Consider the following 26178-nt stretch of genomic DNA (forward strand, 5'->3'; position numbering starts at 1 on the left):
TTTCACGACCTGAAGATACCCGGGGTTCATCTGCACTCATCCCATTCCCACGCTCAGGAAACCACTCATCTATTTTCTCTTTTCTATAGAAATCTGCCTTTTCTGGGCATTTTACATAAATGGAATCATGCGATATTCTACCACTTTCTAAACATGTAACGTCACAACGTTGCTCTGCCTCCTTTTCCTCATAATAATCGTACCAGCCCCTCACGGAGCTATTCCAAGCAATAAATGAGATCATCCATGCAAAGTGCCTAGAACCCTGGCTGGCACAGGCCAAGGGCACCATACACGGATGGTTAATACCCTGCCACGGTTTGCTTGTAACCCCAATAGTTTCGATGTTAGCAGAGGCTCAAATTCAACATGTCCAAAAACACACTCTCCCCTCAAAACTGCTCTCCTCCTAGGTCCCTTCAGACAGAGAACACTGAATACCCAGTCACTTATCAAAGACTTCCACAAATTCTTCAACTCTGTCTTACCCACAATCACATCCAGTCAGCGAGTTCTAAAATCCTCTGTACTCTCTTGAATGTGCCTCTTTCTCTTCATTCCCGCAGCTGCAGGTGCAGCTCTCAATTTTTTTCCCCCTCTTTTAGTGCAAAAGCTGCCTACCTGTTCCCTCGGCCTTCATCGGATTGGGTTTTCCCCCAATCCATCCGACGTGTGGCCCAGATTCTCTCTTAACATGCAAGTCTGATTTTTCCTCTCTCTCCTGCGAGGGCCTCCCTAGCTTTCAGCTTAGCTCCTTAGCAGACACCCAAGGCCCACCCCAAACTGACTTCTACACACTTCTGGGTTTCCGTCTCGGGCCAGTCTCGTGAATACATGCTTGGCACTGGTCATTCTGAACAACCTGCAGTTTTCTCAATATGTGAGCTTCAAGGAAAGTAGACAATTCACTCACACACACACACACACCCTGCCCCAGACTGCCATGTGCCTACCCCACATCTCAGCTCCAGTGTCACTTTGTCATGACACTGAATCACCAAGCATGAATTTGGAGGTGCCTTCTCTGTGCAAAGCAGAATGAGGTTCACACCCAAAAAGAAGCTCTCCCAGTGCCATCAGCTCCATGCAGTGTCTCTTCTGGAGCCCGAGTTCAGCATCACTTGACCTTGACGGAGAGCGGGATCGGGGCACGTATGGAGGAGAGAGGGGGGTGCATGCGGGAGGGAGGAGAAGCAGAGAGAGGAAACAGGAGAGGAAGGAGAGAGAGGACAGGAAGGCAGGAGGGAGAATGGATGATAAAGGTGAAGGGCCCGCCCTGAGGACAATGACGTCAGGGCAGACAGAGGAAGAAGGGGCAGGGCCCGCATCTCCGAGCGGAGGCTCTTCTTCGGGGCGCGAGCCTTGAAACAAGGCGAACCCTCTCTTTCCCCCCCACCTCTGAGGACACTTGTAGAGTTTTTCCTTCTGTTCTTCCGATTCGGAAACACGACCGCTCCCCGTGATGCGAGCTCCGAAGTGGAAGGGAAATTTACACACTTCCATCTGCCGGAAACAACATTTCATTTCCTTTCTAAAGCAGGCTCCACATTCCCTGTCAATCAACCAAGAGTTACTTTTCAGGTTCTCCATCTGTTTTCGTTTTTTTTCCTTTTCTTTCATCAGAATCCATGGAAAACTCGACTTATTTCAATACGCCATAAATATCAGGACATGTGGGTGAAAGAATCAGAGTTAAAAGAGGTATTAGAGATTATCCACATCAGCAGTTTCCAGTATTTTCTCCACCCACACTCATTCCAAGGCCTGGCTTTCCAAGAGCTGCTGTGCCTGTCTTTTCACAAGGCACTGCTCTGTTTTATTAATAAAAGTCAAGGCGAACAGATTTTCTGACCAATATAAGCTACTTAGGGCTAAATCCCCTGAATTTATATAATTACTGATCAAAATCCAAAACAAAACAAAATCACGACATTCTGTTAGCCTACGTGACCCTTTAGCGGATAACTACAAGCTTTGGGGTTTTAACGGGAAGTGGATGGTGGATTCTCATTACGAATTTCCATGTCTCACACCCAGGCTTCAAGCTACTGCCTCCAGACAACCTCTTCGGGTTTCAAAGGGGAAAGCCCAAGAAATCTTAGAGCCCTCTATTCTCCTGGTGAGCTTTATTTTCTGCAATGTTCCGTCATAGCATCTCAGTAAATGTCTTCCTGCCCTACCAGGGGTTCTCATCTTGCAATGCACAGAGAGAACTTAAGGAGTCCAGGAACTTGGATGGAAAAAAAAGTGCATCTTAGCATTCACTAGTCCTAAAAAAACAGCACTGCTTTTTACAAACCATGGCAGTGACTTCATCACCAGGAGGAATCACAGATGTTTTTCTATCACAGTACAGTTGAAAATTTCTCAGAAACTCACTTACACTCATCATGCCTTTGACATCATGTCAATCAATGGATCCATGGCTCAGCTGTGTTATTAAATGGATTAACAGAGAAAGATATATTTAACAACACAATAACTTAAGGTTTTATTGATTTATTTATTTTTTTCTTTTTCAGCTGCACCCGTGGCATATGGAAGTTCCTGGGCCAGGACTAAATCTGAGCCAAAGCTGCAACCTATGCCACAGCTGCAGCAATGCCAAATCCTTACCCCCCCTGTGCCAGACTGGGGGTTGAACCCTGACTGCCACAGAGACAATGCCAGATCCTGAACCTGCTGTGCCATGGTGGGAACTTCCTAACTTAAGGTTTTAGTATTTTGATAAACGTATTTCAATTTTCTGGCTTCTATATGTTTTGTTATATGCACTTAATCCAATTTTCAGGATGCTAGCCATAGGTTTTTCATCAGATGAACAAAGAGAACTATGATACACATGCACAGAAAGGCTGCTGTAAATACTCCTTTGAGTAAATTCTCCCATCTCACACAGTTAGTGGGAAGAAAATTCACTCAAATTCACCTCTCTGTCCCTCTGTACATTGTATTATGGGGTAATAACAAAATAAATACTCCTTTGAGTAAATTGTCCCATCTCACACAGTTAGTGGGAAGAAACAGGATTCAACTCCAGATCTCCTGGACTCATGTATTCTGACGCTTTCATAGAGAAGGTCACGAGCCTGAGCTCCAGAGACAGACTATATGTGGTTTCCAGTCTGATTCACCACATTTAATAGCCAATGACTTCAGGCAAGTGTCTTCAGAGTCTGTTCCCATGTTCATAACAACTGCTTTACTGCGTTGAGAGGATTAACTGAGATGAAATATGCAAAGAACTTGCTATGATATTTTACACACACTTTAGTTATTAAAAAGATATAATAGAAGGTGCCTGGCGGCTCAGCAGGTTAAGGATCCTGTGTTGTCACTGTTGTAGCTCAGGTTGCTGCTGTGGTACAGGTTCGATCCCTAGCTCCAGAATGTCTGCAGGCCTCAGGCACAGGTTAAAAAAAAAAATATATATATATATATAATATATATAATATATATATATAATATATATATATATATATATATATATAAAATCTACTTCATGCCTAAATTTTTTTTTTTTTTTCTGGCCATACTCACAGCATACAGAAGTTCCTGAGCCAAGGATTAAAATCATACCACAGCAGTAACCTAAGCCGCAGCAGTGACAACGCCAGATCTTTAATCCACTGAGCTACCAGGGAACTCCCATGCCTAAATACCTTTATGAAGTTTTTCCAAATACCATTTCTATCCCATATCGCTTCAAGCTCTAAAGCTTCGCCCCTGCCAGTACGATGCCACTTTCCACCCACCTCGCAAAATCAGAGCTTACTTTCTTCTCAAAAGGACTCACGGCCCCAGAAGATGTGGAGCCAGGAGTTACAGCACCATCTCCCTGGACCTTGCGTCTATCCTCAGACCACTACGACAGAAGTGTCACTCATCGGTCCATCTTTGAACCCCACGACATCAAGCCAGACCACCTCTTCTTGCCCCCAGGATGCGCCAGGCCAAGGAGCATCCCCCGGGACAGCTTGCTCGTCTCCATCTACCACCATCCATGCCGAGGACACACGCCAGCCACACTCTGCAGCCGCAGTTCTGAGGGTTTTGACATTTCCTCCACGAACCCACGATGCACCATCCGCAGGCCATTCCACCAATTTACTGCCTGATGGATTACATGGAAAATAGAGTGTATGAAGCCGAACTGGATTTCATGCTCATAACAGTCCTGTGAGATCAGGAATGACTATCCTCTTCAGAGATGAGCAAACCCAGGTTCAGACAAGTCCCTGACGTGCCCGCTGTAACGCTGCCAGAGGGTCAAACAGCGAAGAATAACCTCAAGGACTCCCCTCAGTCGATCACCCATCACACTTGATTCTTCTTCTCCTTATTAACAGAAACCTTTAGCCCATTTTCTCCATGTCTTATTCCCCTGGAGAATCCAAACACACAACTTCTAAACACGGCTCTTTTTTCGTGCATGATTCATGTATTCTGTCCAGAATGATCCTGATTTGTTCAAATCTTGATTTAGGTACACCATAGATGAGCTGGAAAGGACATGCGACAGAAATCCTGGGCCGCCCAGAAGAGAAAGAAGCATCCTTGCAAAAGCAAACACCCAAGCAAAAGAAGCTGGATCAAACGAGGAGCAACCCAACGGGAGAGTGGAATGTACTTTGAACTTGGTGGTGGGAGGAAACAGGGCCTCCAAGTTGGAAGCCACGTGCTCCTTGACGATAGCGCAAAACCGTCAATGTGAATAGCGCGGATCCAGTAAGATGTCTGGAATCGACCCGAACCCCTGCCAGAGGGGACCTAGGTCTCCACTGATCACACAGGGCCAAGCCAAGCCTTTCCGTCTGCAATGCGAGTGGGGAGGGTAACTTCGACAGGAACACTGATTTTACGGATGTGATTTCAACAGTACACATTTTCCTCTTACTCCCAAAAAGTATTTCACTGATAGCAAAATACCCCCAAGCCTTACATAATGTAAGGGCTGCCTGGACACGTTCACATATCACCGTATCTTTGGCTCAGAGCAACCTCAGCAATTCACCAACTGCAGAGTGAAAAAAAGTACAGAATTACAACAGGCCTCAAACGGCTGCCAACAAATTTACTTCCTCTGTGTTGTTTGTAAATTGATTGTTTCTTCTTTGGCTTGTGGCAAGTAGAGAACTGTGTATACATGCATATATATTTCATGTCTCCCCATAAAATTTAACATTAGGATTGGACTTGCCCAAACTCAGAATATTATGATACCCTGTAAATAAATATTACAATATATGTTTGATTTAATATGTCTCTTCTAGCTTAATTTTTTAAATTGATTTCACTAGCTCCAAGTCAAAACCTTTCTCCCTAAACATCTGCTTTCATAGAAACTGTTTACTACCTGGCTTAGGAATTGAAAATCTTTAATATGTCCTTATTGCAAATCAAATTAGCAGGGTTTTCTGATATTATTTTTAAGCAGAACCGGGAGATGTTGGCCAAAAGATATTCCATTTATTTACCAGGTGCCCAAAGTTTATTTTCAGATGTGGACATAATTAGTTATAATTAAAATTCCCTACTGAAAATACTATCAAAAGGCAGCATTTTCCAGTCATCAAGCAGTCATCCACGTATTATTTTAAATCTGCACACCAACCTTTGGTGTACAAATTTTGAAAAGCCAGGTATGACTATTTTGTACAACTTACACACTCCTGGTCCCACAAGTTAACCACATTCCTGAAAAATATAAGAATCAGACATAACCCTGCAGGAGGCAATCCGGGTGCTGACACCAAGTTTTTCCACCCGAGGACAACCACATCCAAACCACAATCATCGGACAAGTGGAAACTCCGAAAGACACGGAGGATGGCAATCCAGCTCAAAGCCGAAGCATCCAGCCTTTTTCCTCGCCAGCAAGAAGAAACCTCCTATCACAGAAGCGCATTACTGAGCACATTTTATCAAGGGTGCCTCCTGGGGAGCCCAAAGAACAAAAAAGCATCCATATGAGGTTGTCAACACCCAAGCAGTGATGCAGAGTCACTTTGCAGGTGTCAAAAACCTCCATCACAGAACATCAGGGCCCTGGGCCAACCCCCAAATAAATGGATACCAGAAGAATACCAAGCAGCTGCTTAGGGCTGAGCTAAAGCCAGGCCCGGACCCAGGGGGGGGTCAAGAAAGCACTTGGAGAGCGCGACGAAGCAGAGCCTGAAACAGCGCAACAAAGCAGCAGACAGCTGGGCAACAACTGCTGGGAAACACAGGCTTGTGGCTGCAGAGGCAGGGGGGCCAGGGTCACAAACAGCTCAAAGAGCATCCCGGAGGCGGCCACTTGGAGAAGCAGCAGCAGGCGCTTCCCGCGGGGCCGTGGGGCAGGGACGGGAGGCCCACAAAGACGTGCTTTTGCACCGAAAACCCACTGTTCCCCCCAGGCGCTCAGGATCCAGAGACCAGATACGACCCCCAAAAATGCTTGCAGGGTGCGGTGTCCATGCCTTCTAGTCACTCACTGCTTTTCTAGACAAAAAGACCACATGCTTGCCAAGTTCTAAGAAAACCACCGGCGAGGGCTCCCTGTAGCATCATCCAGGAGAAAAGGAAGTCAGTAAACTGTTACATCTGCAAGTCGGACCTTGAGTTGCAACTCCGAACACGTGTATCTTCGACCCGTGTTTTCCATCAAATGTCAGAGAACCCCTGAGAATGCCCAGATGTGCTCTCAGGGACCAGTAAGAGATCAGCACTGGAAGAGTTTTAAACGTATGTGTTTCCGTGTGGCTCAGGGGGTGGCAAACTTTGTTCAGTTAAAGGCCACAGAGAAACCAGTTGAGGCTTTGCGAGCCCCCAGGTCCCCACTGGAAGGACGCAACTCTGCCACTGAGAGAGCAGGCAGCTGCAGAGGACACGGACACAAACGGATGTGATGTGGCCAGATGCAAAAACAGGCTACAGGGTGGATGTGGCCCCACAGGCTGTACAGCCTACTCTCAACTTAGATGATAATCCAAAATACACACACACACACACACACACACACACACACCCCTCCAAACAAATGTGCACCTTTTACTTGTGGCCACCTCGTAACGAGACATGACTTCTGAGATTGCATTTACGATTGCGTTGGCACCAAAGAGCACTACACAAATGGTCAAAGGTATTAAAAGACCGGGAGTGGACACCACGGGTTTCATGGACACCTGTGGTCTCCCCCTCTTCTCCCGTCCTAAGAGTCCCTCTTTCCTGTCCTCTTGCCCTGCATGGGGAATGGTGTGGGACAGGCAAGCCTGTCTCCTTTCCCCTCCAATGCCAGGCCAGCAGCATCACGCCTGAGCGTGTAACCTGAGTCAAGATCACCAAAGGGCCCCCTGGAGCGTTTCTGGGACAGCTGAGAGGGAGGGCATCCTGGCCACAAGGACCCAGGTGGCCAGACCAAGGGATGGAGAGAAAAACGAAGCCCTCGTGGCCTCACTGGGGCTCCTAGGTTCAGACAAGCGAGAGGTGGTCCCTTTCCTGAACTGGGCTTTCAGGACTCCAAACGAAGAGCTCTTTTTATAAAAATCAGCAGCGACATGCTCGCCACAGTCAAGGCCCAGTGACTATCCCGATCTGGCAGCAATTCAACGCAGCCAGGCAGGCACATCAAACGCCCAAGCACCCCTGCCAGAGCCACGCTCTGCCAGCTCCCCACTCCCCTCCGTCGCTGAGGCAAGCAGGCACAGCCATCCCTCCACCAGCTTTCCTGCCCACTTCCCTGCGGGTGGGTGCGCTTCCTGTTTCACCCACCTGTTCGCGACAGAAGCCGGAGCAAAGTCTCTCTCCTCCCACCCTCCACACTCAGCTCAGCAGCAAGGGCGGGCCACCATCTTTCAGCCTTTTCCCTGGTTAATGCCCTCGAATGTCCCCTGCCCCGCTGTCCCTCCCGTGCTGTAACCCTCACCACCACCCAGAACACGAAGCCGCCCATACAATCTGGCCACAGACACCCTTCTGGTCCCTCTGCTTTGGATTTCACGAGCCTTCCGACAGTTCTCCAAACCTCATCACAGAACACAAGGCCCCTCCCACCCCCCTTGCCTGTCGTCTCTCCCCCCCCTCCCCCAGGTCCTAGCTCTACGCCCTGCTCCTTGGACACCCTGTCTTTTTCTTCCCAAGCATGCTTTTTTTTTCCAAATAACCCTCCCTCTCTGTCCTCGCTACCCAATGAGTTCTTATGTGACCTTCAGGAGTCAGGAGTCCGTTCTCTCAAGGGCCTCCGGCACCCTCCCAGCCCGCCTGGGTCAGGCGCCCCCTCTTCGCTACACCCTTAGCATCATAAGCATGTCTCCCCGTGAGAGAAACTGTCTGTTGGCTTGGTCTCCCCACAAGAGTCTGAGATCCCGGAGATTACAGACTGCGTCTTCCTCTGGGCTGGTGTCCCCACCAGGGCACATGGTTCCTGACACAGCTAAGCAGTCACCAATGTTTGCAAAAGGAATACAGGGATGACAGGAGCTGAATGCGTCCCACACAGATGCTTTCTTGGGAGACAGCACCCTCCTAGATAAGAATGACTTAACACTTTTAAATCAAGGGCCAATGTCTATTCAAGCGGATTTCCTGAATTTAAAATAAACCACATTCAAATCTTTCTCCCAAGCCCTGAATAGAATTAGCATATTTTCATACTCTAATTCACAGAAATCAGGCTAAACAGACCCTTACTTTTTCTTTCTTTCCATCGCTTCTCGTCGCAGCAGCTGTCTCAGGTCTCTGAGGTAAGGGCTCAGAATACACAAAACAATTTACAAGCTTATTACTGAATATCCTTAAATCTTTCGGTTGACATGTGTATAAGGAAATTACAGCCTTTTCATTTTCATCACTTTCTTAATTTCGATTCATCTCCTCCTTTTTCTCAAACCAAGGCTGATACAGAACAGAAGTCAGCAGCAAGGGATGCGATTTTCTTGAGGGAAAAAAAAAAAAATCCTTAAGATACAAAGAATCTCCTCTAAGGGAAGGAAAACCAGTATTTCACAAAAGAAATCATTCATTAGCTTTCATTTACTCAAGACTGAGAGGGAATACATTCGAGTTTCCAATAAAGTTATAGCTACAGTATCACTGTGGCCTCTTTCTACAAATTTCAGTCTATTCTGGTAAACTCTTTCTGAACACACAAATAGCTTACAGACAGACACAAAAGATTTTCTTCAAACGCAGTAGGTAAGCTGCATGCAAAGCATTTACTCTATTTTTATAAAGATCCCCAATGACGCTTAAAGAAAAAACATTCAGGCTAAGTTCTGGTTTGTGTTTAAGTTTTTATTCGGGCTTAGAGAAAAAGTTTAAAGTAAATAACATTCCTACCATATCTTATGTTTTACAGGAAATCTTTGAACTTCATTTTCAACCAGTTTTCATAAATAACTATGACACAAAAAGAAATAAAAGTGAAAATTTAAACTTAAGAGTATTCTTAGTATCAGAAACAATTTTAATACCATTTATGGTCTACCTTATACCGACAAGGTTTGTGGCCTACCAATAAACTGTCCAATTTGACACTAAATTTACTAATTCTTTCAGGCATTAGTTTGAAAAATAAACCCAAACCCCTCCCCCAAATAAGAAATTCTCAGGATTCAAATTCGAAGTATACAAAGATGAACATATGAGTATTTATGATGATAACTGCCTTTAAAAAAATGCAAACAAGCTACTTCATAAAAGACACCCAAAGTTCAGCAGGCAATCAAGATATGTCCCAGCATTTGGTAAAGCCCCAAAGATCTGCTTTTCACAAACACAGATGAATTCCGATGGCCATGCTAACCATCTGTCTTGATTCCACCTCAAGAAGCTGACAGTCATTGGCTGCTCTAGTTTCAGGCCACAAAGGCTCCCATCCACACGGCCCATCTTCCAGGGCAGGGCCTCTGTCTTCCCCTCATCAAGAGAGCTCATGCCAATTTCTCCCTACGGATCCTTTCTGACACCATAAAAGGGAAGCACTGTATCAGAAGCAGGAAAGAGCAAAAACCCTCTTGAAGTCAACTTCTGTCAATGTTACCGAAGTTCACCCACAAGGACGTCATACTTGACCTTGTCCTTCATACCAGACCCCTTGTCCTTCCCATCCAACCCCTCGCCCTGGAAAAATCCAGCGGGCACTCTTTTCTTCCGTCCTAAAACTCTATGTTTAAGAAGGTCCTGAATGCCGGGTGTCTTGTACCAATTGAAATTAATCCTGGAGAGGGGAGAGCCATGCTGCAGAAACCATTTGTCGTTTCCCTTTAATAAATTAAAACAGGATGACGGATGGATTTTTTTTTAACCCGTCAGTAACAGAATCTGGTTTATTAAAGTACTGGGTGAATGTTCACCTGAATATTCTAAAAATGTTCCAAGGAACAGATGTGCGCTGGAGAAAACTAGGCTGCTGGCCAACGAGAACTGAAAGCGCTCTCCTTTTTAGGGGCTTGTCAGTTGCTGCGAGCATTTAGTTATCAATGGGAACAGAGTAAACCTTCCAACTGCGAAGAAGGTAACACGTAAGACATAAAATGATGATTATGGCAGAGATAAAGCCATCTTTGACGATATGGTTTGCTCTATTAATGTGCCTCATTTTCCACTGTATGTGTCACAAAAAAAGAGCCAGTGTTTCACTGAAAACATTAGCAGTGGCCCCCAGATAGCCAGTTTCAAGGGTATTTCTTAGGCAGCTGAACCCAAACCCTCAACCCTAAAATGGTGCTCTTGTTTTAGGCTGAAAGGGACGCTGGGGAATCATTCCTTAGAGCCCTGCCCTGACTTTCAAAGAAAACTGTTATCAGTGTGGGAAACGGTCCACACGCCATCCACGCGCCAAGCTTACGCGGACCCGGAGGGGAGAGGATGTCTTTTGCTGGGGGCGGGGGAGGCAAAGCAAGGAATGTAAGTGTCACATGTTACGTCAACGTCGGAAAGGTTTTTTTCGTTTTTTTAAAATGTTATCGAAGTGACGTTCATTTACCATATTGTGATCACGCCTGCTGTACGACAAAGTGATTCAGGTACAGGTATACTCATATCTGCTCTTCCTCAGATTCTTTTCCCGTGAGAGATGACTACAGACTAGCGGGTAGAGTCCCCTGTGCTACACAGCAGGTCCCCCTAGGCCTGTTACTCCATGTGTGCAGTGTGCACACGCCCGTCGGAAAGATCTGTTTTACTCAAGAAAGAGAGAGAGATTCTGTTTGTTTGTTCGCTTTCTCTTTGCACAGCTGCACCTGTGGCATTTAATAAATTAAATAATAAATTTATTATTGGGGTCGAATGGGAGCCACAGCTGAGGCCTCTGCCACCACCACAGCAACAGTGGATCCAAGCCACATCTGCAACCTATGCTGCACCTTGCAGCAACAGCCGGATCCTTCACTCACTGAGCGAGGCCAGGGATCGAACCCACATCCTCACAGGCACTATGTTGGGTTCTTAATCCTCTGAGCCACAATGGGAACTCTGAGATCGATATTCTTAAATGCAGAACTACCCATAAATAAATTAATGTGAACTGCAGGTCCTGGTGAGGGAGCAAGGTAGTGACAGATAACAAGCTTCCCAGAACCAAGGGAAGCGTCCCCAAACAGAGGTTTTCCATTCACCTTTACTCACTATAAATTAAAGACATGGGAAAAGCATTCCCGGGGTTTGGGTTAACTCTTAAATCAACATAATATTTCGCAAGATAACTGAAAACCAACTCCGTATTTTCATTAAGATTTTTCCATATTAAAACTAATAAGAAATATCTTAAGTAACGATTTTCCTTAAAAATATAAGATACACATCACGGAGTGGAACGATTCTCATCAGATGCTCAGAAATCATAATTTGTATACACTTCTATACACAGGATCATCTAGTCTAAAGAAGAAAGTCACTTGTGCTGACACACGTGGAAGACATCCAAGTTCTGGGTTTTGTGTGTACTTTTAATTGCGTATATACCACAAACATTTTATGGGCAAAATGTGTGTGTGTGTGTGTGTGGTGTGTGTGTGCCATACATATGCATGTATAAAATGGTTACATTTCAACGTCATTTCTCCAAACTTATAACCCAAGATGAAAATTAAATTTTTTAATTAGTAGTTATTTAATATAGTTCAATGAACCCTTTCAAAAAACACTCGATCCATCTGAAATACCAAGAGAAATGTTACTAGAAATAAACTTAAATTTTGGAAGGCAGCTATGCTCACCCCTATGCCACCAACTCTGCACTAAAGAAGTTTAAATTTTAAATACTGGCTTTATTTATTTACGTATTTATGTATTTACTTATTTTGTCTTTTTGCCATTTCTTGGGCCGCTCCCATGGCATATGGAGGTTCCCAGGCTAGGAGTTGAATCGGACCTGTAGCCACCAGCCTACACCAGAACCACAGCAACGCGGGATCCGAGCTGTGTCTGCAACCTACACCACAGCTCACAGCCACGCTGGATCCTTAACCCACTGAGCAAGGCTAGGGATCAAAGCCGCAACCTCATGGTTCCTAGTCGGATTCGTTAACCACTGAGCCACCACGGGAACTCCTAAAGATTGGCTTTAAAGAAAAAAAAAATCCCTAAATACCCTACAATATTTTTAGATGTTATTATATAGTAATCTCAAACTATCAGCTCTAGAGTTAATAATTTATTAATCAAGAGAAATACTTAATAAGTATTCTAGACACCACAGTACCAAACCCTTTATAAAACATTAAATTATCCCAACAATTCTCTCAAGCAGGTATTACTACCCTCAGTCTACAGAACAGGGAACAGACGCCAAAAGTTTTCGTAATGAAATCAAAATTACGCAATTAGCAAGTAATAGTTCTGCGATTAGATCCCTAAGTAATCTGATTCCAAAATTCTTGTGGTCTTTTTACACTTGGCCACCCTGTTGCTTGGAAAGGTCTAAATGAAAGAAACATTTTCTAATTGTTAAAAAATGTATCACCAGGTTTAGCCATTACACGTCCCCATCTAGTGCATGTCCCGAGCATGCTGCGTGCAAATTCTCAATACACCACGGATTAACACAAACACGCCCGTGAAGGACACATATCCTTCCTAATCACCAGGCTGCCGGGGCCACTCTCCACCTGAACATGCTCCAAAAAGCAAACGTTACGCTGAAGAGAGAGATCATGAGAAGCCAGTAGCCATACGCCCTGCCAAGCAGAACCAGAGGACCAAAGACGATTCACGCTGGATGCCCTGTAATTGGTCCTTTTACCCTGAGCAGAAGGAACGTCTACTCAAAATAAGCCTTCACGCACAGAGACCAGAAACATAGGAAAAGCAACAGAAAAGAGAAGAGCAAACCTCGCTTCTGTGGGGACACGAGGGTGGCCAGAGATCAGAGGCGGTGATGGGGCACAGGGATGGCAAGAGAGGCTGGCACAGCAGGCGCGGTGTCAACTACTGACTCCAAGTGAAAAAGTGAGCCAGGACCTGGAGGAGAGCACAGCCCTGTTCCCAGGGGAGAAGCGAGGGAGCGGGGACAAACGAGGACAACCCAGTCGTCCCCCCTCTGGTCCAACACCCGCTCCTCCTAAGGGCCATCATGCCGCTCGTAAAACACACAGAAAACATCCTTCAGACTGTTTCAGTGGGTCCTCACTCTGGGGTCAGCAGCTGTTATCAGCATCTGCATTTTCCGACGAATTGTAAGACCAAGTTTTAGGAGCGTAGTACCTCAAACACTAGTTAATAAAGTTTTAAGTCCAGGACTAAATTGCTACTCTTTTTTTTTTTTTTGGATAAATTTTACTGAAGTTGACTTACAGAATTGTGTTAGGGGGACACCAAAGCAAATCAGGTGTACCTGCGCACACGTCCATTCCTTTTCGAGTTCTTTTCCCATGGAGGTTATCACGCAGTACTGAAGAGGCCACGCTCTACTGTACAGCAGGTCTTTGCAGTTTTTAGTAAAACTCTACTCTTTTATCCTGGCCCCATCGTCATTCACGACACTGTCTACAGAATAGGCGACAGCATTTTCAACATCAAGACGCAATTATAACTCACTTGAGAATAAGTTCTTTAAAAAGATTTCTACCAAATAGGAATGTCAAACTTCAGATGGGTACCTATACAGAAATCCCCCAAAGTGCCCAAAGGCTAAGGTTTACTGTATTAGGTTTAAAAAAAAAAAAAATCATAAGGGCCCAAGCATGTGTAACACCATGTAGATACACCTTCACTCTGTGGCATCACCCCGTGTCCAGATACCATTAATAAATGTGGATCTTTCCTACTCTCGGCTGCCTAAACCCCTGTATGTTGCTGCCTGCCTCAAGTCTACAGTCGTTGTGCAGTGTAAGCCAAGTGACCTCACAAGGCACTGCTCAACAAAAGTACAGACTCATCAGGGTGACACTGACAGCACCAACGCCCTGCACCCAGCCAGAACCCAGTTTTGGGCTTGAACCCACAGTTTTTAAGTTAGAACCACGCACCCGGTGTCTGGACTTACCGAGGTTTTTTATGCCTTCGCACAGATGGAATTCAGCAAGACACAAAGTGACAGGCAAGAAATAGATTTATTAATAGGACGCTTGTGAGAGAGGCAAGCTCTCGGAGGCTCTGCCCGCAGGATTAGCTGGGCTACAGTTTTATCATCCAAGGGGCGTGGGGTGGGAAAAGACCACCTCTTCCTCTTGCTTAGAGCAGTAGCTCCTCCTCGGTATCCAGTTAGAGAGTATCTGACTCTATAAGGTCACACTAGGACTGTCACGGTGCTTCTTCAAATCTGCACAACCGTGATCCTTCAACTCCTGCCCTAGATCTGAACCTGAAAGCAGGCCTCACCCCATCCCCCAGTCAATGACCTGAGGCATATCTAAGGCCTCCACCAGGCAAGCAAGCCTGCCTCATTCTTTTTTTTTTTTTTTTCCTGTTCTTTTCTAAGGCCACACCTGTGGCAAACAAAGGTTCCCAGCCTAGGGTCTAATCAGAGCTACAGCCGCCGCCTACGCCACAGACACAGCAACAGCAGATCCTTAACCCACTGAGCAAGGCCAGGGATCGAACCCACAACCTCATGGTTCCTAGTTGGATTCGTTCACCATTGAGCCATGATGGGAACTCCAAGCCTGCCTCATCCAGGTGCCTTTCTTGAGCACTTATCACCTTACAGGCATCTCCCAAACCTCCACAGGTTTCCCTATCTTAGGGTCCCTTACTGGGACGTCCACAGTTCCCTGTGTAACATCCTCTTCCATCCTACCAAAGTCACTCACTACAGACTCAGTCTAGGCATCAGTATCTACTCAAGTCAGAAGCCTAAGGCAACCACCTATCAATTCTTTGTCAAAATCAGATTTCAACACCTGTCTCCACAGTGATGTTACAGAGAAGATGATATTGCAAGACAAGATGGTGACAGATTATTTCAATAGAGATCTCCCAGATTTTAGCAGGCTCTCTACCTTTCCAAAGTATACACATTATTTTAAACGCTTAGGATCCATTTAAAGATGTCATGATTGAACAAGTATGAAAACAAAACAGGGAGAGATTAAATAAAATGGCTAAACTCATATGCTTCTGAGATATGAAAGATTATCCTAAATCTTTTTTAATCTAGAAATTTAGGCAGTCTTTTCCAAAGGTGTGTAAAACACACCGAGCTACTAAGTGTACGTTCCATGAACCTGCAGCACTATTACAACTGGCAATGACAGAAACGGGAGGCTTATTAGACCCAGTCCAGGCAGAAGCTGCATCTCAACAAGCTCAGGTGATGTGTAGGTAAACTGAAGTTTGGGAAGCATTGAGCTAGAAATAAATATATATATATTTCTACACATATATATACACATACAACAGAGAGCTGAAAAGAGACCCAACAAGAGGTCCAGCTCAGAAAGTGTCCCTTTAGGAGAGGTAGAAAGAAATTCATCTGACTCAGGAAACTGAGAATTCAAATTGCATTTTTGGTAGAAGTTCTTGTTGCGGCACAGCGGAAACGAATCCAACCGGTCTCCACGATGGTTCAGGATGGATCCCTGGCCCAGCTCAGTGGGTAGGGGATGCAGTGTTGCTGGGAGCTGTGGCACAGACGGAAGGCCCGGCTCAGATCTCGCGTGGCGTGGCTGTCGCGTAGGCTGGCAGCTGCAGCTGGGATTTGACCCCCTACCCTGGGAACTTCCATATGCTGTGGTTGAGGCCCTAAAGAAGCCAAAAAGAAAAAGAAAAAAGTGCATTTTGAAGGCTTTTAAAAAGGTAATTGTCCATGAGAAGGATAAAGGTGGGGGGGGGGTAGTTACGAGGGGACCAGGTCTAAAGGTCCCCGGGCTGCCGCAGGCATCCTCAGTGTCCCATGGGGACTGCATTTCAAAGGAGCTGCTAAAAACTTTCTCACAGAAGTGGTTTATTTCATGTTGATGACATACAAAAGGTCTTACAACGGTGAAATTTCACTTTCTGTTTAACATGGAATGAAAGCAAAAACACCCCTGTTTTTAAAAGAAAAAGTACAAAGACTCTTAAAAATATAGAGGCGGAGGAAGCAAACCTAAAGAGAGCATGTTAACAGGATGTCGACAATAGAAGAAGAGACACCTGTGGCAAAGTACCGTTGTTCATTTCAGGCTGGGCACGGGTATCTTTACAAGGGATTTTTGTTCAGATCTCGAATTCATTTTCTTTGGTTGAGTCAGTACATAGCCCTGCAAGAGTGGGTTAACGCGTAAACCCTTCCTGCTTTAATATAAATTCAGTGACACCACTCAGCACCATTTTTTGTTCAGTGGAATAACAACAACCTTCCTATTTTAAATGCGGTTTACCAAATGACTTCAGGTATACCAGTTTTTCACATTAGCTATAAATAATTGCCTCCCTCTAAAGGGCCTATTTCTGCAAATAAAAATGTCCTTTTGCCTGATTAAACTTCTTCATCATCGGAGAACTTTTCTCCTGAACATTTGGAGTCGGAAAATTTGTCATCAGCCGCTTGCTTTGTCAAATGAGCTCTTTTCAATTGCTTTGGGAGCGCAGTCTTGCAGGTGATTATTTGGAAGAGGAGAGGGCATCCCGATTCTAAAAGGAGGGCACTCGACAAAATATGTGGACCCACGTGTTCTCCCTTAAGACATGCTTTACAACCCAAGACGGCAGGTTCCGTGTTTACAATACCCTTAAAAACCTGAAGCAAGGGGGGCAGAAGCAGATAAAAGACAGTTGACAAACAATGAGAATGGTTCCCAGGAGACTATCACAGCTGCGAGCCCTACTCCAAGAACCTCTTCTCCCAAGTGGCTCTGCAATGCCAAGTGTCCCCTTCAAACTGTAGTCAAGCCCCGAGAAAGCCATCCCCACAGGCACCACCTAAGGCACCCCCTCTGGAGGACACAATTTGCAGGAATGTCACCTCAACAAACATCGACCCTGTAAAGAGTTAAGACTACTGATATGGAGTCTTTTTTTTTCTTTTTTTTTAGGGCTGTACCCACCACATATGGAAGTCCCTGGCTAACTTCCGTATGGTGAATGGGTTGAATCAGAGCTGCACCTGCCAGCTGATGCCACAGCCACAGCCACAGCCACGCGACATCTGAGCCACATCTGCAGCCTACGCCACAGCTCACAGCAACGCCAGATCCTTAACCCACGGAGCAAGGCCAGGGATCAAACCCACCTCTCTGACTCTCGTTTTTAGTCCAAGAGATATCTATACTAGAAAAGAGGCAGGGGAGACGTGAAACAAATTGGAAACAAACAAAAACAAGATGTTTACTTTTCCCCAAGTGCTTTGCACTGATCTGCTGTTCAATAATTTTGGATTCATAATAGATGTTCAGAATAACACGCTTGATAATAATAGCCTAAATATGGACATACACCCCCACTGAGAGATTAAAGCAAAAACAAAACGCAAGGCTATGGTCTATACCCTTTCCGTCTCTATCGCATATTTGTAAGCAACTGAAAAAAGAACACAACACTTAATAAGACCCAGCTGTAAAAATTTCCCTAGCTTTATTCCTCTTTCTTAAAAAATTAAAAAAAAAAACCTTATTTTGTAAAAAGCAAACTTGTGAACTGCATTTAAAATGAATACCCAAAGAATTCCAGGCATGCAGGGTTCTAGGGGTTGCCATTCTCCCCACTGGATTTTTCAACAACCTGGAAACACGGCTGTTGCAAGAACCTCGGCGCCGTCCTGGGCTCCGTTCAGAATGTCAAGAGCCACACTGGGCCCCCGCCGCCCCTCTTCAGCAAATAACACATCCTTTGAAGTTAAAATACCCCGAAATGATGCCAAGTGAGAATGTCTAGGCTAGGACAGTTGAATTTTTTCTACTTTTAAGGAACTCGATCATCTCTGGAATAACAATGCGGAAAAAACGCCCTTTCATCACCAAAACTTGCGAATTTTTCAGTTTCGCCTATCAGTCAATTCCTTTACCCCATGGCCATACTTTTATATGGTTTTGCCTAATTACACCATAATCAGAAGCCCAGAGCGAACTTGCTTTTTTTTTTTTTTTTTCTACACGTGAGGCTCCAGAGGAATCATTCCACATTTATTATAACAAATCCTACAGAAATAAAGGGTTCTCATTAAAGGCAAAGGGACAGAAACATTTCATTCGTCACAACCTCTACCACGCAGCTGCTATTCCAAGAGCACTCATGTGTGTTTCATTTGACAGATCACGTAATTTAGGCAGCCTCCTTGACCATAACTACATGCTGTGCCACACTCTCCACACCGCCTCACTCTGATATCACAAACGCCAGCAAGAAATCAAGAAACAAAAGCTCACACAAAATTATCATAAGCAAATAGCATCTCCTCTGCCACATACTAAGGTACATTTAACACGGATACAGTAGCACTGCCCCCAAGCAATGTGGCATGTGTACAGCCTTGAAATAAGTCAATGTACATGTAATTTCATTTATTTCCACAATAAAATGGAATCCAAGGGTGGAGTCAGAATGGTCAATTCTAATCTCTTCCAAATTAACACGGTCGACATCAGCAAGTCAAAAATCTCTCTCCATCTCAACTTTAAAACAATCATTTCCAGGTGCTCAAAATGAACCGTGTCTTCTGAAATGCCCTGAAATAAAAGAAATTACTCGAAAACCATGATAGCAACTTTGAAGGTAGAATCCTGAAAACAAATCATGTCAGTGTTGCCACTTCCTCCCAATTTCTCCTGAGTAGATTGGCTTACTCAATTCTTTCCCATTTACCTGTAAAGAAAAAGGGTCACAGCTGAACCCAAAACCGTAATCCCCAAAAGTTTCTAAGAGACGGAAACAAACATCTGTGCTTTTCATTCTAAGAAACCCTGAACACCAGAGAAACTGACAAATGTAGCTGCAGAGCCAAACTGTCAGAGGAGGAAAAGAGATCAATAGAAATTTGATAGTGCTGCATCTTGCTGGAATTAACTGCCTAGAAAATACAGCCAAAATAATCTCTGAGGCAAAAGTCTTCAAACCCTATGACCAGTCCAGGCGAATCTAGTTAGCTCAGAGAGTTCAGCTGCTGCGACTTCCAAGGCAACAACTGACCTGGACAATCAGGAAGGAGCCATTTGGGAAAGGTATTCTAAAGCTCCCACAGGTAGGAAAAAAGTGCTAATAAACATCAGACCAAGAATAAGCCCATGAGTTCCGTCGGGCACAGCGGAAACGAATCTGACTAGGAACCAAGAGGTTGCGGGTTCGATGCCTGGTCCCACTCAGTGGGTTAAGGATCTGGCATTGCCGTGAGCTGTGGCAGGCTGCAGACGTGCCTCGGATCTGGCATTGCTGTGGCTGTGGCGTAGGCCCAAAGCTGTAGCTCTGATTGGACCCCTAGCCTGGGAACCTCCACATGCCATGGGTGCTGCCCTAAAAAGACAAAAAAAAAGAATAAGTCCACTTCAAACTATCCGCCATGGATCCTCTGCAGAGATGTTACAGGAAAGAAGCCAAGAAAATCCCAATCCACGTTTTAAAGCACGAGTATCAATCAAAATAAACAAGAGTTAATGTTAAGTGAAATTCTGCCGCAGGGCAAACTATCCGTATTTTTCTAAGTCTGTCATCAGACGCCCAGACTCAAACACTTTCAAGGGCTTGGTAAAGTCCAGGCGGGAAGGGACAGACAGGCGGTGCTACTTACTGACAAGGGTGAAGAGCTGCTGTTTGTGTGATGCACCAAATTGACAGGAAGCCTATGTCAGGAATTCACGATCAGTGAATGATGAAGGTGGTCCTTACTCCTCAAAAGCCCATACGAATCAAATCCTCACAGAAACCTCTAGAGTGGTGCATAATTACCCCTGTAATTATTCTAAAGAGTATGCCTTTTTCATCCCACGGAAAAAGGAAGGTATGTAGCTCCCGGGGACAGGCCTCTCCACTTTTTTTCAACGAGGCTCTCAATGAGGACAGCTATGCAGAGGAGGGAAGAACTTAGACTCAGGACCCCAGGGCTGGTCCTTTCCAGTGAGGCTGCCACACTTGTCACTTTTGTGAAACCATTAACGTAAGTAGCCCAAGCTCATATAACTTGGCTTCTAAGAGAGAATCAAACTCTAAAAGATGAATGTCACTGTGTTAAAAGCATGGTGGGTGAGAATTAATGAAGTTATAACAAGGGAGGTGTGTCAGCCACAGATTTATCAGAGTCCCCTAAGGGTAAACTTTGTCCTTTCTCAATTTTATGAAGGTGCCTGTGTTAGCGAAAATACACCCCTCGCCTATGATAAACAGCTGCACCATTAAGGGCATTTTAAACAAGTGCTTTTAGGGCACCGAACAGCAACAAAGAGATTAGGAAGACAAACTGCTCCGAAATGCTGGAGTCCAAAATGCTGTCGCTATTTCAGAAGTACAGCAGCAGGGGATTCAGTGTGACTGTAGGGGCACATAAGCTCTGAAAAACTAAGTGCAGCTGATGAGATGACGGAAATTAATAATATGCAATAACTCAGCTTCCCTTCCCTCAAATGCAGCATACTTATCTGAGAAAACAACTAAGAGACAGATGGCTGGCAAGCAATTTTCCCTATGGCATTTGTACACGTCCGCTCAGTGCGTGTATTTGGGTCATTTGCTAGGATAAATCCCATGTGACAGGCTCCATGGGGGTGAAGGCAAAGTGGTCCACACAGCTTCATCTAATTTTAATTTCCATTTACCGCTAAGAGAAGTACTTGTTCAAAGAGCAAAATGAACCTGCTCCGCATAGCTTGGATTACACCATCAAAACTTGGCTAGAAAATAAAATGCCCTCTGAAATATTTCGCAAACTATCAACTGTATCCACTGGCCTTTTTTTCAGTGCATGAACAACTAACTGGGAAAGGACGCAGAGTAAACGACTGCTCTTCGATACACTGGCTTCTTCCAACAAAGACCTGACGAGACAAACTTTGATGCTTTGCTTTGATTTTAACATAATTCTTCCTAAACACGCTTTTACTAAACACCAGACATGGCTTCAGTGGTGGAACATACTAGAATTTTAAGATAACAATCCCAGATTGGTCCAAGTCTATCAGAGAGAACTTTTCAGAGAGAAGTTAGAAGGATTGATCATACCACGAGGGAATCATACGCCAGGTCAAAAACTCAGAACGACAAGAAGAAAAGACCAAGTAAAAGGTACTTTCAATACCTTTAAAAAAAAAAAAAAAAAAAAGTCTTTTTAAAAAAAACTTGTCAACATGCCTTAACTCCTCTAGTCCTCCATTTCAAATACTGTTAATCAAAATCTTTATGACTTTTAGGGGAAAAAAATCTCAACGAGTGTCTCTATAAAAACTGAGATTTACATTCGTACCTAAACAAGTAACTAAGTTAGAAGCGTTATTAACAAGAGCTTGGAGTGGTTTTGATTTCAAGAGCAGAGATTCCTGCTGTGGCCTTGCTTCTCCAAGTTTCACACAATTACTGCATACCACTAACTAAGACACCTAACTAACGCTATGTTAATACTGATTATGATTGGATTTAATAACTGCAAAACGGGCAGTCAGGAAAACAATTTTCAAAGCAAGCACCAGCCCACTTCCAAACTTCAAAAACTCAAATTGTCTTTTTTTTCTTTTTAACCAAGGCCTAATTTTACTCACACAAGCATAAAAAGATGCACTCATTGCATTATCTCCTTCTCTGTTATCTGTCATAAAGAGCATGCGATCTATTAGATGATATGGACGAGATTGAATCAGACTATGAAACAACAGTTTGTGTTTACTTTTGTTGCTCTGAAGTAAACTGACTCAGCAAAGCCTAACAGGACATTTAAAGAGGATGAAGGGACAATGATGCAATGTTATTATCCTCAACAAGTATGACAGAGGGCAGAGAATCTGGGGTCAGCAAGTTTTTTCCACTGACCTCAACACCAAATCTCTCCAGAAAATTAGATGGTCCTTCAGGAAGTCTCATGCAACATGACTTAAAATTTGCCACAAGCTACATATTTATAATTCCAATGTTACTCTAACCACAGTTTAAGATTCAATTCAGTCATTACTGGACTGAAGGCAAGGGGAAAGAGGAAGAAGCTGAAACCCTATATGCTTTTGCATTAGATATGGTGAATTCTACTCTTCTAGTGTTTGCTTCATCACATCATAGCCATATTCTTAAGTTGAGCACAGAAACACTTGTAAAATATTATGTTTTACCATAGGGAAATGGATTTTGCTGTAAGAAAGTTTCGCATTACCATTTAATCTCAACCAAGCAACATCAAACACTGAAAGTAATTACATATATAGTTTATAAAGTCAACTTGATCACTATATTTAAAAGAAATGATAACTTGGAGAAGTACCACAGCAATAATGTTTAAGCTAAAGCAAGAGAAAGCCCTCCTAGAGTAAATGCCAGATTCTCCAGCTAAAGTGCAGTCTTGATTTAGTTAAGCAAGTCAAGCGTAAGAACCATCTCCTTCCCTGAGTTGCTCTTTCACTTCCAGCCCTGTCTTCTCCTTCTAGAAGCATATTTCACCAAAGCTCCTGGGCAGGGGAGTGGGGGGAGCAGAATCCACAGATGTAGTTTAATCACACTTTTACACTTGAGTCTGGGTGCTTTGAAATGGAGTGGCAGAAATAAACACATTATCAGCATCATCCAGTTTCCACCCGACTCCCCAGCTCTTTTCTCCCTTCTCACTCTAGAGAATTCCAAACGGTGAGACAGCAAGTCTTATCTGAATGTCACAATTTCCAGTGTACCTTGACACAATCACCTAAACATGCTGTGCAGACAGCAAATAGGCTCCATGCTCCTATGAATACCCATTTCACAATTTTGGGGATGCCTGAAAATCAAGTTTGATAGATTCCATACTCACAAGAGTATGTAATTGTATGTGCAATTCTGCTAAGAAAAGTAGAGTAAAATACACTTTTCAAGTTATGGCGAGGTATAATTTCTATGCACAGGCCTTCAAAATCCTACCCATATATGTTGTCTGTATATCATATATCGAGCATGCTATCAAGGAGATGATATGGAACATCATCATATTAAATTCATCCCACATATCTAGGCATACAAGTCAGGCATTCTGACACTCCATTCAATCTATACAGCAGATAAAAAACTTATAACTGCCAACCATCAAAGCACAACTAACTTATTACACTCACACCACTTGGCCCGAGTTACACCACCAACACTTCTGCATGATGATTAAAGTAAATAAGTTTTAAGACTATAAAAAAAAGTACATGCAAATACAGTTTGGTTCCAGCTTTAATCTTTAGGAGAGTTTCTTCTGACATGTGCCTTTTAAAGAACTGGACAGCAACAAAGAAGTGCTACCCCAGGAATGCTTCTACCATAGTTCCAATACTACAGTAAGTTACTTTTTTATAAGCTCTAAATTATTGGTTTAAAGGCTTACTCTTCACACTGTCTCCAACAGAGGCAGTAACTGCCCAGAATCTTCCCCAAGTTCACTTTAGTGAATAGTCACCCATCTTTGGAAGCAAGAGCTTTTTCTGCCAATGCCCTAGGAATAGCAGGTGCACAGTTACACAAAATTGGAGGAAACAGAAGCAGCTCGCCACACTTACATACAGACCATTTATTTCTCAGCCTGTAACGTAACTGCTGAAATCTGGACACTGCTTAAAAGTTGAGGAAGAGTTTATGTAGAACGGTGGCTATCCTATCAGCTGGTCTCTGACAGACACTACATGAAATGCACGAAGAAGGATGTGCTGGATGTTCTTGCCCTATTATCAGGGGATTTCCTCCCAGACGTGTGGGAGTACAGCAAGCCCCGCTGACTTAAGGCATACATCCACGGACACGCTTTTAGCTGGAGAGTGAGCCCATCAGGGGATACAGACTGTGGGTGATCACCAGCAGGAGAAGAGTCTGCCTTCATCTCCCCTCACCATCAACCGCTTTGCTTAAGTTCACTCACTGCCTTGCCCTGACCCTGGGGATCCATTCACTTTCCGTCGCCCAGAGAGGCTGCTGAAAAGCTGTCAAAGTAAATCTGTGCTCACTTTTTGGATGGTTTAATTTCAATGAAGCATGAAACACCCCAGGACGGTTAATAAGTTTAGCCAGGCATGCTGTTCTCCCTAATATATTTTAATTATGCATCTGTTTTAATTATAATCAGCTTAAGTCACCGGAAAGGCACAAATCGGAATTTTCCCTAATGGCTCTTGGAGCTTTTCGTCAGTGTCTAAACACTAACAACGTTTAAATAGGTAGAGGCACGAGCACCACGGTTGACATTTTCCAGAAATCGATTCAGTTTCTCTGACAACACAGTTCAGGTCTCATTAGCCACCCAAACTAACCCAAATGCAGAAGACAACTGGAGTCTCTAGGGGCGTCTTCTTCCCCAATTAGCACAAAAGAATCGCTAAGGTCTCGTGTAAAACTCCCCAGCAGAAATGAAAGCCCAGGCTTTTAGCAAGGGCTACTCCATCGATTGGTGAGGGAGGCAGGGGAGCCGGAGAGACGAGCAGCAGCAGTATCCTGGCTCAAAGTAAAGTACACCCTACGTCAAAAGGGAAAGTTGAAGCAGAGGGCGAGCTCTCCACTATTTTGGCAACTGTCAAGCGTGTTTTAACCTCGGTAAATAAAAGCGTCCCATCAATAAAAGGAAACGTTACAGGGAAGATCTATTAGGGGGCGGGAAACAGCTTCCTTCCAGGACGGACGTAAAATCGCTCAAGGTGCTTTTGTTGCACCAAGGAACATCTACGAATTTTTTTAAAATAGTTCATTAAACAGTTTCCCCAATTGCTGCGATTTCCGCTAAGAAACTTAAGCGCCTGCCACCAGCCGGGAAGCACGGGAGAGGAACCTCCCGTGCGGCAACCTAGGAACCCAAACTCCCTGAGCCCGCCCAGGGCGCCCGCGTCCCCAGGGTTTGCTGGAGGTGTGGGTGTTTACGCGTCTCCCAAACCTTCAGGTGCTGCACTAGTTCCTCCAAAACCCACTCCGAGCCTTCAAGCGGGCAGCTTCAGAGCCTCCGCGGAGTCGCTCTCACCCCCTTACCTGTCATCATAGCAGAAATCCGCACTCAGGGTGTTGAGATACAAGGCGAGCCCCAGAGCGCTGCTCACCAACTCTGCAATCATCTCTCCACTGCCTTCCCTCCGGCTCGGCTCCCAGCGCGAGGGCAGCAGCGGCAACAAAAAACAGAAGCATCAATCCCCACCTTCCGCCGCCTTCTCCTCCCAGCTTCACTTTTCCCTCGCTTGCAGTCCCTCCCTTCCTCCCTCGGGTCCTTCCGATCCACCGCTCTCCTGCTCCTCCTCCTCCTCGCGCCCGTCTCCGCAGCTCCTCCGTCTTCCCCGGGTGCGGGCTCACGCCGCGCTCCCCATGCCTGGCGCCGGCGAGCGGCGAGCGGCGTTCGGGCTCCGCGCCCCCCGGCGGATGCACAGGGCTGGTCCTTTGCGCGGCTCGCGCCCCCGCCCTAACCCATGGCCGTGCGGGGCGCCCTAGGTGAGGACTGGGTCTCGGAGGAGGTGGAAGAGTGCGGGATGGGGGCAGAGGGACCGGACCGAGCCGGGCTCTGGGACCTGCTGGAGGAAGAGAGCGCGAGAAGGGCGGGTGGGAGGGACAAGGCGAACCGCCTCCCCTCGCCGCCTCCCGGGCGCACAGCTCCGGGGCCGCTTGGGCAGACTCTGGCCGCCACGGCGGCTGCAGCTCATTCACTCTTTAATAGGTCCCTCCCGGCCGCAGCCC

The 26178-nt window shown here is 45.0% G+C and overlaps 1 protein-coding gene across 1 annotated transcript in view; it reads right to left on the reverse strand.

Moving 5' to 3' along the window:
* The window catches only part of TMTC2 (transmembrane and tetratricopeptide repeat containing 2), a 389840-nt gene extending 363902 nt beyond the window's left edge, over window positions 1-25938 (reverse strand). The window contains 1 exon segment of the mRNA XM_021093031.1: window positions 25486-25938. Within this exon segment, the coding sequence (XP_020948690.1) occupies window positions 25486-25568 (83 nt within the window). The 5' untranslated portion in view covers window positions 25569-25938.

This window comes from Sus scrofa, chromosome 5, assembly GCF_000003025.6.
Source record: "Sus scrofa isolate TJ Tabasco breed Duroc chromosome 5, Sscrofa11.1, whole genome shotgun sequence".
NCBI classification, from domain to species: Eukaryota; Metazoa; Chordata; class Mammalia; order Artiodactyla; family Suidae; genus Sus; species Sus scrofa.